Raw genomic sequence first — 12,461 nt, 5'->3', positions numbered from 1 at the left:
GGTTAAATGATGCCATTACTAAGTACAATTTGACCTGTAAAAACAAGTCCTCATCCCGAAAAACAATCCCAAAGTTAAGGAAAACACAAAAAATGGGGTTAACAATATCCGCCAAGTGTGAACAGTGTCAGAGCGCCCTCTGTTGTGAGATCACAATGTCGTACCATTTGTTTTAATATCGCAGGTCCTGAAACGCGTTTCGGTCAGATGGCGCAAAGTTCTGGCTCCAGGTTTGATAATCCAAATCCCTCTAAGGAATCGAAACCCCTCGCAGGACAAGCAGCGGGCGCATATTTCAGTCAGAATCAGCAAACCTCTGGGTCCAGATTTGATAACCCGACTCCTTCCAAGGAGCTAAAGCCTCTCATGGGACAAGCAGCCGGCGGATATTCAGGTAGTGCAGCGGTCCAGGAAGCTGGGATTCACATTGTCTGTACTATTAAAGGGGTTGTCCAGGGAGATTAGATTCATTTATCTGATCCTGCAGGACTCTACCAACCCCCTTAGCACAAGTAATGTCCTGTGAGATAAGAGGAGAGGGGACGGAGCGGAGCAACCTGGGGAACAGAGCCAGGCCGGAACCCCGGGGTCCATCATTAAGAGTCCACCAGATTAGGTATAGTCTAAACTCCCTGGACAACCCTATTAATGCCTAATGCTAAGCATACACCATGTAAAGGTGCCTTAAAGGGAGTGTGTCACCAGACCCCACGATATCTAGAATCAAACAGTCTATTCCCCTTGGGAGATCTCGTTGACATTGTCTATATGCAAATAAGAGCTTATTTGAAGCAATGAGGGTGGTGCCATTGCTCCAAAGAGCTCATTTGAATATAGGCAATAAAGCGACATCTTGCCAAGGGAGGCCCCAATTCACGAGGGGAAAACACTGTCTGCAGGGCTGGGGTGATATGCTGGGTTTGGTTATAGTAACCTATCTATCTGCAGGGCTGGGGTGATATGCTGGGTCTGGTGATAGTAACCTATCTATCTGCAGGGCTGGGGTGATATGCTGGTTCTGGTGACACTAACCTATCTATCTGTAGGGCTGGGCTCATATGCTGGGTCTGGTGACACTAACCTATGTATCTGCAGGGCTGGGTGATATGCTGGTTCTGGTGACAGTAACCTATCTATCTGCAGGGCTGGGGTGATATGCTGGTTCTGGTGACAGTAACCTATCTATCTGCAGGGCTGGGGTGATATGCTGGGGTCTGGTGACAATAACCTATCTATCTGCAGGACTGGGGTGATATGCTGGTACTGGTGACAGTAACCTATCTATCTGCAGGATTGGGGTGATATGCTGGTTCTGGTGACAGTAACCTATCTATCTGCAGGGCTGGGGGGATATGCTGGTTCTGGTGACACTAACCTATCTATCTGCAGGGCTGGGGTGATATGCTGGTTCTGGTGACAGTAACCTATCTATCTGCAGGGCTGGGGTGATATGCTGGTTCTGGTGACACTAACCTATCTATCTGCAGGGCTGGGGTGATATGCTGGTTCTGGTGACACTAACCTATCTTTCTGCAGGGCTGGGGTGATATACTGGTTCTGGTGACACTAACCTATCTTTCTGCAGGGCTGGGGTGATATGCTGGTTCTGGTGACAGTAACCTATCTATCTGCAGGGCTGGGGTGATATGCTGGTTCTGGTAACACTAACCTATCTATCTGTAGGACTGGGGTGATATGCTGGTTCTGGTGACAGTAACCTATCTATCTGCAGGGCTGGGGTGATATGCTGGTTCTGGTGACACTAACCTATCTATCTGCAGGGCTGGGGTGATATGCTGGTTCTGGTGACACTAACCTATCTTTCTGCAGGGCTGGGGTGATATACTGGTTCTGGTGACACTAACCTATCTTTCTGCAGGGCTGGGGTGATATGCTGGTTCTGGTGACAGTAACCTATCTATCTGCAGGGCTGGGGTGATATGCTGGTTCTGGTAACACTAACCTATCTATCTGTAGGACTGGGGTGATATGCTGGTTCTGGTGACAGTAACCTATCTATCTGCAGGGCTGGGGTGATATGCTGGTTCTGGTGACAGTAACCTATCTATCTGCAGGGCTGGGGTGATTTGCTGGTTCTGGTGACACTAACCTATCTATCTGCAGGGCTGGGCTCATATGCTGGGTCTGGTGACACTAACCTATCTATCTGCAGGGCTGGAGTGATATGCTGGTTCTGGTGACACTAACCTATCTATCTGCAGGGCTGGGGTGATATGCTGGGTCTGGTGACACTAACCTATCTATCTGCAGGGCTGGGGTGATATGCTGGTTCTGGTGACAGTAACCTATCTATCTGCAGGGCTGGGGTGATATGCTGGGTCTGGTGTCACTAACCTATCTATCTGCAGGGCTGGGGTGATATGCTGGTTCTGGTGACAGTAACCTATCTATCTGCAGGGCTGGGGTGATATGCTGGTTCTGGTGACACTAACCTATCTATCTGCATGGCTGGGGTGATATGCTGGTTCTGGTGACAGTAACCTATCTATCTGTAGGACTGGGGTGATATGCTGGTTCTGGTGACAGTAACCTATCTATCTGCAGGGCTGGGGTGATATGCTGGTTCTGGTGACAGTAACCTATCTATCTGCAGGGCTGGGGTGATATGCTGGTACTGGTGACAGTAACCTATCTATCTGCAGGATTGGGGTGATATGCTGGTTCTTGTGACAGTAACCTATCTATCTGCAGGGCTGGGGTGATTTGCTGGTTCTGGTGACAGTAACCTATCTATCTGCAGGGCTGGGGTGATATGCTGGTTCTGGTGACAGTAACCTATCTTTCTGCCGGGCTGGGGTGATATGCTGGGTCTGGTGTCACTAACCTATCTATCTGCAGGGCTGGGGTGATATGCTGGTTCTGGTGACAGTAACCTATCTACCTGCAGGGCTGGGGTGATATGCTGGTTCTGGTGACAGTAACCTATCTATCTGCAGGGCTGGGGTGATTTGCTGGTTCTGGTGACACTAACCTATCTATCTGCAGGGCTGGGCTCATATGCTGGGTCTGGTGACACTAACCTATCTATCTGCAGGGCTGGAGTGATATGCTGGTTCTGGTGACACTAACCGATCTATCTGCAGGGCTCGGGTGATATGCTGGTTCTGGTGACACTAACCTATCTATCTGCAGGGCTGGGGTGATATGCTGGTTCTGGTGACAGTAACCTATCTATCTGCAGGGCTGGGGTGATATGCTGGTTCTGGTAACACTAACCTATCTATCTGTAGGACTGGGGTGATATGCTGGTTCTGGTGACAGTAACCTATCTATCTGCAGGGCTGGGGTGATATGCTGGTTCTGGTGACAGTAACCTATCTATCTGCAGGGCTGGGGTGATATGCTGGGTCTGGTGTCACTAACCTATCTATCTGCAGGGCTGGGGTGATATGCTGGTTCTGGTGACAGTAACCTATCTATCTGCAGGGCTGGGGTGATATGCTGGTTCTGGTGACACTAACCTATCTATCTGCATGGCTGGGGTGATATGCTGGTTCTGGTGACAGTAACCTATCTATCTGCAGTGCTGGGGTGATATACTGGTTCTGGTGACAGTAACCTATCTATCTGCAGGGCTGGGGTGATATGCTGGTTCTGGTGACAGTAACCTATCTATCTGCAGGGCTGGGGTGATATGCTGGTACTGGTGACAGTAACCTATCTATCTGCAGGATTGGGGTGATATGCTGGTTCTGGTGACAGTAACCTATCTATCTGCAGGGCTGGGGTGATATACTGGTTCTGGTGACAGTAACCTATCTATCTGCAGGGCTGGGGTGATATGCTGGTTCTGGTGACAGTAACCTATCTATCTGCAGGGCTGGGGTGATATGCTGGTACTGGTGACAGTAACCTATCTATCTGCAGGATTGGGGTGATATGCTGGTTCTGGTGACAGTAACCTATCTATCTGCAGGGCTGGGGTGATATGCTGGTTCTGGTGACAGTAACCTATCTATCTGCAGGGCTGGGGTGATATGCTGGTTCTGGTGACAGTAACCTATCTATCTGCAGGGCTGGGGTGATATGCTGGTTCTGGTGACAGTAACCTATCTACCTGCAGGGCTGGGATGATATGCTGGTTCTGGTGACAGTAACCTATCTTTCTGCCGGGCTGGGGTGATATGCTGGGTCTGGTGTCACTAACCTATCTATCTGCAGGGCTGGGGTGATATGCTGGTTCTGGTGACAGTAACCTATCTATCTGCAGGGCTGGGGTGATATGCTGGTTCTGGTGACAGTAACCTATCTATCTGCAGGGCTGGGGTGATTTGCTGGTTCTGGTGACACTAACCTATCTATCTGCAGGGCTGGGCTCATATGCTGGGTCTGGTGACACTAACCTATCTATCTGCAGGGCTGGAGTGATATGCTGGTTCTGGTGACACTAACCGATCTATCTGCAGGGCTCGGGTGATATGCTGGTTCTGGTGACACTAACCTATATCTGCAGGGCTGGGGTGATATGCTGGTTCTGGTGACAGTAACCTATCTATCTGCAGGGCTGGGGTGATATGCTGGGTCTGGTGTCACTAACCTATCTATCTGCAGGGCTGGGGTGATATGCTGGTTCTGGTGACAGTAACCTATCTATCTGCAGGGCTGGGGTGATATGCTGGTTCTGGTGACAGTAACCTATCTATCTGCAGGGCTGGGGTGATATGCTGGTTCTGGTGACAGTAACCTATCTATCTGCAGGGCTGGGGTGATATGCTGGTTCTGGTAACACTAACCTATCTATCTGTAGGACTGGGGTGATATGCTGGTTCTGGTGACAGTAACCTATCTATCTGCAGGGCTGGGGTGATATGCTGGTTCTGGTGACAGTAACCTATCTATCTGCAGGGCTGGGGTGATATGCTGGTTCTGGTGACACTAACCTATCTATCTGCATGGCTGGGGTGATATGCTGGTTATGGTGACAGTAACCTATCTATCTGCAGTGCTGGGGTGATATACTGGTTCTGGTGACAGTAACCTATCTATCTGCAGGGCTGGGGTGATATGCTGGTTCTGGTGACAGTAACCTATCTATCTGCAGGGCTGGGGTGATATGCTGGTTCTGGTGACACTAACCTATCTATCTGCAGGGCTGGGCTCATATGCTGGGTCTGGTGACACTAACCTATGTATCTGCAGGGCTGGGGTGATATGCTGGTTCTGGTGACAGTAACCTATCTATCTGCAGGGCTGGGGTGATATGCTGGTTCTGGTGATACTAACCTATCTATCTGCAGGGCTGGGGCGATATGCTTGTTCTGGTGACACTAACCTATCTATCTGCAGGGCTGGGGCGATATGCTGGTTCTGGTGACACTAACCTATCTATCTGCAGGGCTGGGGTGATATGCTGGTTCTGGTGACAGTAACCTATCTATCTGCAGGGCTGGGGTGATATGCTGGTTCTGGTGACACTAACCTATCTATCTGCAGGGCTGGGCTCATATGCTGGGTCTGGTGACACTAACCTATGTATCTGCAGGGCTGGGGTGATATGCTGGTTCTGGTGACAGTAACCTATCTATCTGCAGGGCTGGGGTGATATGCTGGTTCTGGTGATACTAACCTATCTATCTGCAGGGCTGGGGCGATATGCTTGTTCTGGTGACACTAACCTATCTATCTGCAGGGCTGGGGTGATATGCTGGTTCTGGTGACACTAACCTATCTATCTGCAGGGCTGGGGTGATATGCTGGTTCTGGTGACAGTAACCTATCTATCTGCAGGGCTGGGGTGATATGCTGGTTCTGGTGACACTGATCTATCTATCTGCAGGGCTGGAGTGATATGCTGGTTCTGGTGACACTAACCTATCTATCTGCAGGGCTCGGGTGATATGCTGGTTCTGGTGACACTAACCTATCTATCTGCAGGGCTGGGGTGATATACTGGTTCTGGTGACAGTAACCTATCTATCTGCAGGGCTGGGGTGATATGCTGGTTCTGGTGACAGTAACCTATCTATCTTCAGGGCTGGGGTGATATGCTGGTTCTGGTGACACTAACCTATCTATCTGCAGGGCTCGGGTGATATGCTGGTTCTGGTGACACTAACCTATCTATCTGTAGGACTGGGATGATATGCTGGTTCTGGTAACACTAACCTATCTATCTGTAGGACTGGGGTGATATGCTGGTTCTGGTAACACTAACCTATCTATCTGTAGGACTGGGGTGATATGCTGGTTCTGGTGACAGTAACCTATCTATTTGCAGGGCCGGGGTGATATGCTGGTTCTGGTGACACTAACCTATCTATCTGCAGGGCTGGGGTGATATACTGGTTCTGGTGACAGTAACCTATCTATCTGCAGGACTGGGGTGATATACTGGTTCTGGTGACACTAACCTATCTATCTGCAGGGCTGGGGATGATATGCTGGTTCTGGTAACACTAACCTATCTATCTGTAGGACTGGGATGATATGCTGGTTCTGGTAACACTAACCTATCTATCTGTAGGACTGGGGTGATATGCTGGTTCTGGTAACACTAACCTATCTATCTGCAGGACTGGGGTGATATGCTGGTTCTGGTGACAGTAACCTATCTATCTGCAGGGCTGGGGTGATATACTGGTTCTGGTGACAGTAACCTATCTATCTGCAGGACTGGGGTGATATACTGGTTCTGGTGACAGTAACCTATCTATCTGCAGGGCTGGGGTGATATGCTGGTTCTGGTGACACTGATCTATCTATCTGCAGGGCTGGAGTGATATGCTGGTTCTGGTGACAGTAACCTATCTATCTGCAGGGCTGGGGTGATATGCTGGTTCTGGTGACACTGATCTATCTATCTGCAGGGCTGGAGTGATATGCTGGTTCTGGTGACAGTAACCTATCTATCTGCAGGGCTGGAGTGATATGCTGGTTCTGGTGACAGTAACCTATCTATCTGCAGAGCTGGGGTGATATACTGGTTCTGGTGACAGTAACCTATCTATCTGCAGGGCTGGGGTAGGACCCTACAATCTTACACTTGTAACCTCATGTGGATAAGTATAAACTATGGGGCAGCCCCATTACCCTGGACCGATCACTACTTACAAAGCACAGCGCCGTACAGTATATAGTGGCAGTGCTTGGTATTGCAGCTCAGTCCCAGTTCATTGAATTGGGAATGAGCTGTGACCACACAAGTGGACGTGATGTCACTGCCTCAGAAGGGGACGTGGAACTTAATATCACAGATCTGGACCACCCCTTTAAGAATCGCAGTGTCGCACCTGGATTTCTGCACAAGCACATTGTGTGACATTTGTGACGTTGCATGGCCATGTAGACATAGCCATAGGGACATGGCTGCTTCCTCCATCTTGAACATGGCCGCCATATTCTGCACCAACATTCATTGTGCCATGGCATGTATAATATTGCAATGCTTCTGCTATAGATGAAGGTATGTGATGGAAGCACCATATGGCGGTATAAATATGTCATATGAACCTGCAGCTCCTCCACGTGCCGCTCTATGGCGGTACAGTGATCGGTGCGGAGAGGGTTGTCCTGTATAAGTCATGGGACTGTAATGGTTGCCAGATTACAGGACTGTAGCCATATATATGCTTTTATTTTATAGATCCAGATGCAAAGTACAAGCCAATGCCGTGGAGTAGCGGAGGGCAGACGGGAGGCCAAGGGATGTATAAGGAGACGCCATCAACAGCTACTGGGACGGGATCAGGAAGATATGGAGGTATTATACTTGGTCATATCACTGTGCGTGAACTAAGCCTTGCTGCTAATACGTCTAGTGGTTAGAGCGCCCTTCACTGGGTGAATAGGGAACAGCATGTCTGTATGGGAAGAGGAGGAAGGTGTATAAGTAATAATGTGTTTATTCATAGAGCAATACACCCAGAACCAGTGGCAATCCCAGTACAACAGCAGAGGAGGCTACGGGTCAGGTATGTGTCCACCTTGTATCGGTACAAATCTTAGCACACCAGACCTGAAATAGTGACGACAAAGAGGCCCTTTAACAGAGCTCTGTCCTCGGCTGTCTCACCTGTGACAATGGCGCACTACTACTCTACACTATGTATCGTGCTATACTTTACAGGTCCGCAGAGTCAGCAGCCTACAGGCTCCAGCGGGTTCTCATCTGACAAACCACAAGGCACATGGTCCAGCCAAGAACCCACAAAGTCTAGCGCCTACCCCAAGAGCATCCTCAAAAACAGAACAGGAAATCCACCGTAATCCTCCAAAACCAGGCAACTGTTTCTGTAAGTGATGATGTCACATGAAGACGGCCCCTGTCTGTATACTCTATAAGACCATAGATTGTCATCCAAAGGAATATAGTCTTTCTTGTCCTCCCCTGCTTATCTTCCTCTTTACACTTTTCTCCTCCTCCTGCTTTTCCTTGTCTTTCTACCTCTTTTCCTCCATTCCCTTTACCTCCCTTCTTTTTTCCCACTTTTCCTTTTCCCTGATTTTCCTCCTCCTCTTCCTGCTATTTCTCCTCCCCTGTAATTCATACTCCTCCCACTTTCACTTTCCTAATTCTTGTTTCTGTTCCTCTTCCTCCTCCTCACATTTACGACACCTCCTCTTCTTCTCGCACTTTGTCCTTCTCTCTGATAGGGCCCGTTCACACGGAGTAAACACGCGTGTATTTTGCCAAAATACACATGTAAAAATAAGACTCCGATTGACTTTAATGACATTTTACATGTGTATTTTGACGTGTTTTTTTTTTTTTTTTTTACACATGTAAAAAAATGTAATTGAAGTCGGTGGGAGTCTTATTTTTACACGTGTATTTTGCCAAAATACACGTGCGCTTACTCCGTGTGAACGGGCCCATATTCCTCCTCATACTGCTCTTCCTCCTCCTATTGCTTTTCCCCCTACTGCTCTTCCTCCTCCTACTGCTTTTCCTCCTCCTACTCCTTTTCCTTCTCCTTTTGCTCTTCCTCCTCCTACTGCTTTTCCTCCTCCTGCTCTTCCTCCTCCTCCTGCTCTTCCTCCTCCTACTGCTCTTCCTCCTCCTACTGCTTTTCCTCCTCCTACTCCTTTTCCTTCTCCTTTTGCTCTTCCTCCTCCTACTGCTCTTCCTCCTCCTACTGCTTTTCCTCCTCCTTCTCTTCCTCCTCCTACTGCTCTTCCTCCTCCTACTCCTTTTCCTCCTCCTACTCCTTTTCCTTCTCCTTTTGCTCTTCCTCCTCCTACTGCTTTTCCTCCTCCTGCTCTTCCTCCTCCTACTGCTCTTCCTCCTCCTACTGCTTTTCCTACTCCTTCTCCTTTTGCTCTTCCTCCTCCTACTGCTCTTCCTCCTCCTACTGCTTTTCCTCCTCCTGCTCTTCCTCCTCCTACTGCTCTTCCTCCTCCTACTGCTTTTCCTCCTCCTACTCCTTTTCCTTCTCCTTTTGCTCTTCCTCCTCCTACTGCTTTTCCTCCTCCTGCTCTTCCTCCTCCTACTGCTCTTCCTCCTCCTACTGCTTTTCCTCCTCCTACTCCTTTTCCTTCTCCTTTTGCTCTTCCTCCTCCTACTGCTTTTCCTCCTCCTGCTCTTCCTCCTCCTACTGCTTTTCCTCCTCCTACTCCTTTTCCTTCTCCTTTTGCTCTTCCTCCTCCTACTGCTTTTCCTCCTCCTGCTCTTCCTCCTCCTACTGCTCTTCCTCCTCCTACTGCTTTTCCTCCTCCTGCTCTTCCTCCTCCTACTGCTTTTCCTCCTCCTACTCCTTTTCCTTCTCCTTTTGCTCTTCCTCCTCCTACTGCTTTTCCTCCTCCTGCTCTTCCTCCTCCTACTGCTCTTCCTCCTCCTACTGCTCTTCCTCCTCCTACTGCTTTTCCTCCTCCTGCTCTTCCTCCTCCTACTGCTCTTCCTCCTCCTACTGCTTTTCCTCCTCCTCCTGCCTTTCCTTCTCCTTTTGCTCTTCCTCCTCCTACTGCTTTTCCTCCTCCTACTCCTTTTCCTTCTCCTTTTGCTCTTCCTCCTCCTACTGCTTTTCCTCCTCCTGCTCTTCCTCCTCCTACTGCTCTTCCTCCTCCTACTGCTTTTCCTCCTCCTGCTCTTCCTCCTCCTACTGCTCTTCCTCCTCCTACTGCTTTTCCTCCTCCTACTCCTTTTCCTTCTCCTTTTGCTCTTCCTCCTCCTACTGCTTTTCCTCCTCCTACTCCTTTTCCTTCTCCTTTTGCTCTTCCTCCTCCTACTGCTTTTCCTCCTCCTGCTCTTCCTCCTCCTACTGCTCTTCCTCCTCCTACTGCTTTTCCTCCTCCTACTCCTTTTCCTTCTCCTTTTGCTCTTCCTCCTCCTACTGCTCTTCCTCCTCCTACTGCTTTTCCTCCTCCTTCTCTTCCTCCTCCTACTGCTCTTCCTCCTCCTACTCCTTTTCCTCCTCCTACTCCTTTTCCTTCTCCTTTTGCTCTTCCTCCTCCTACTGCTTTTCCTCCTCCTGCTCTTCCTCCTCCTACTGCTCTTCCTCCTACTACTGCTTTTCCTCCTCCTACTGCTCTTCCTCCTCCTACTGCTCTTCCTCCTCCTACTGCTTTTCCTCCTCCTGCTCTTCCTCCTCCTACTGCTTTTCCTCCTCCTACTCCTTTTCCTTCTCCTTTTGCTCTTCCTCCTCCTACTGCTTTTCCTCCTCCTGCTCTTCCTCCTCCTACTGCTCTTCCTCCTCCTACTGCTTTTCCTCCTCCTACTCCTTTTCCTTCTCCTTTTGCTCTTCCTCCTCCTACTGCTTTTCCTCCTCCTACTGCTTTTCCTCCTCCTACTGCTTTTCCTCCTCCTACTCCTTTTCCTTCTCCTTTTGCTCTTCCTCCTCCTACTGCTCTTCCTCCTCCTACTGCTTTTCCTCCTCCTGCTCTTCCTCCTCCTACTGCTCTTCCTCCTCCTACTGCTTTTCCTCCTCCTGCTCTTCCTCCTCCTACTGCTTTTCCTCCTCCTACTCCTTTTCCTTCTCCTTTTGCTCTTCCTCCTCCTACTGCTTTTCCTCCTCCTGCTCTTCCTCCTCCTCCTGCTCTTCCTCCTCCTCCTGCTCTTCCTCCTCCTACTGCTCTTCCTCCTCCTACTGCTTTTCCTCCTCCTACTGCTCTTCCTCCTCCTACTGCTTTTCCTCCTCCTACTCCTTTTCCTTCTCCTTTTGCTCTTCCTCCTCCTACTGCTTTTCCTCCTCCTGCTCTTCCTCCTCCTACTGCTCTTCCTCCTCCTACTGCTCTTCCTCCTCCTACTGCTTTTCCTCCTCCTACTGCTCTTCCTCCTCCTACTGCTTTTCCTCCTCCTCCTGCCTTTCCTTCTCCTTTTGCTCTTCCTCCTCCTACTGCTTTTCCTCCTCCTACTCCTTTTCCTTCTCCTTTTGCTCTTCCTCCTCCTACTGCTTTTCCTCCTCCTGCTCTTCCTCCTCCTACTGCTTTTCCTCCTCCTCCTGCCTTTCCTTCTCCTTTTGCTCTTCCTCCTCCTACTGCTTTTCCTCTTCCTTCTGCTTTTCCTACCCTCTTTTTTTCCCTTGCTATTAATCCTCCCAATTTTCTTCCTCCTCCTCTCCCCATTCATCCTCCTCTCACTTTTACTTCATCTCCTTCTCTTCTCCTACATTTCCTCCTTCTGTTTTTCCTTGTTCTTTTCCTCCTCCTCACATGATTCCTTCTCCCCCCACTTCCTTCTACTACTTTTCTTCCTCATCCTCCTCTCACATTTCCTTTCCCCTCCTTTTCCCGTTTTACTTCCTCCCGCTTTTCCTCCTTTATTCTGCCCCTTCTTCCCTGTCCCATAGTTACACATATACCGCAGTCGCCATTGTGTGGGCAGACAGAACCTGTCTATACCAGGTATTATCACTTTCCTCCAACCTGACCTATTCTCTCTGATGATATCTAGGTGTCATCTACCTGGTGATATGGACGTCGGGGAGGCGCTGCCGTGGTCGGAGCAACGCAGTGTTATGTGTAAAGTCTGTATTGTGACCGTCTATGGAACATTGGACTAACCCATCTCCATATATCCTGTGATATCAGACGGCCAGTGACTTGTATATAGTTTTAGGAGTTTCTTTTTATTCTGTTAAGAGATGGCATGTTATGCCATTAGTAAAATGTGAATGGACTCTGACCGCTCCTCCTGTCGTTTTATCCAGTGGGATATTAATAGTAGCGCCACCTGCTGTGCAAAAGGTGGGAACTTCAAAGTATCAGTGTGCACAGATGGATCAAGACACATTTTCCACAATCCTGGTGTTTCTGCTATTGTTACTGTAGTAGATTCAGGGAAGGAAAATAGTAATGGTGAAATGTGTGGTCGCCCAGGGCCCGAGGCTGCAAGAGGGCCCGACATCAAGTGATTGCCCATTTCTATAATTGGGGGTCTGGCATTGTGTCCCCCAATAAATACAACAAGAAAGGGATTTTACGGTATATACAAAAATCCAATTATATAAACCAAGCTCATAATTACCACTATTAGAATCCACCGAAACAGTGTATGGAGGTGAGTG

The 12,461-nt window shown here is 49.1% G+C and overlaps 1 protein-coding gene across 1 annotated transcript in view; it reads left to right on the top strand.

Moving 5' to 3' along the window:
• LOC142214278 (uncharacterized) overlaps window positions 1-12,134 on the top strand; it is a 39,224-nt gene extending 27,090 nt beyond the window's left edge. Inside the window, exons 24-28 of the mRNA XM_075283178.1 lie at window positions 185-394; window positions 7,604-7,720; window positions 7,872-7,931; window positions 8,087-8,252; window positions 11,849-12,134. Coding sequence (XP_075139279.1) covers window positions 185-394; window positions 7,604-7,720; window positions 7,872-7,931; window positions 8,087-8,226 — 527 coding nt within the window. The 3' untranslated portion in view covers window positions 8,227-8,252; window positions 11,849-12,134. The remainder of the gene's footprint in view (window positions 1-184; window positions 395-7,603; window positions 7,721-7,871; window positions 7,932-8,086; window positions 8,253-11,848) is intronic.
• Window positions 12,135-12,461: the final 327 nt, after the last annotated feature.

Source organism: Leptodactylus fuscus, chromosome 7 (assembly GCF_031893055.1).
Source record: "Leptodactylus fuscus isolate aLepFus1 chromosome 7, aLepFus1.hap2, whole genome shotgun sequence".
NCBI classification, from domain to species: Eukaryota; Metazoa; Chordata; class Amphibia; order Anura; family Leptodactylidae; genus Leptodactylus; species Leptodactylus fuscus.
The sequence above is the reverse complement of the archived record's forward strand: the minus strand, read 5'-3'. Positions and strand labels throughout refer to the sequence as shown.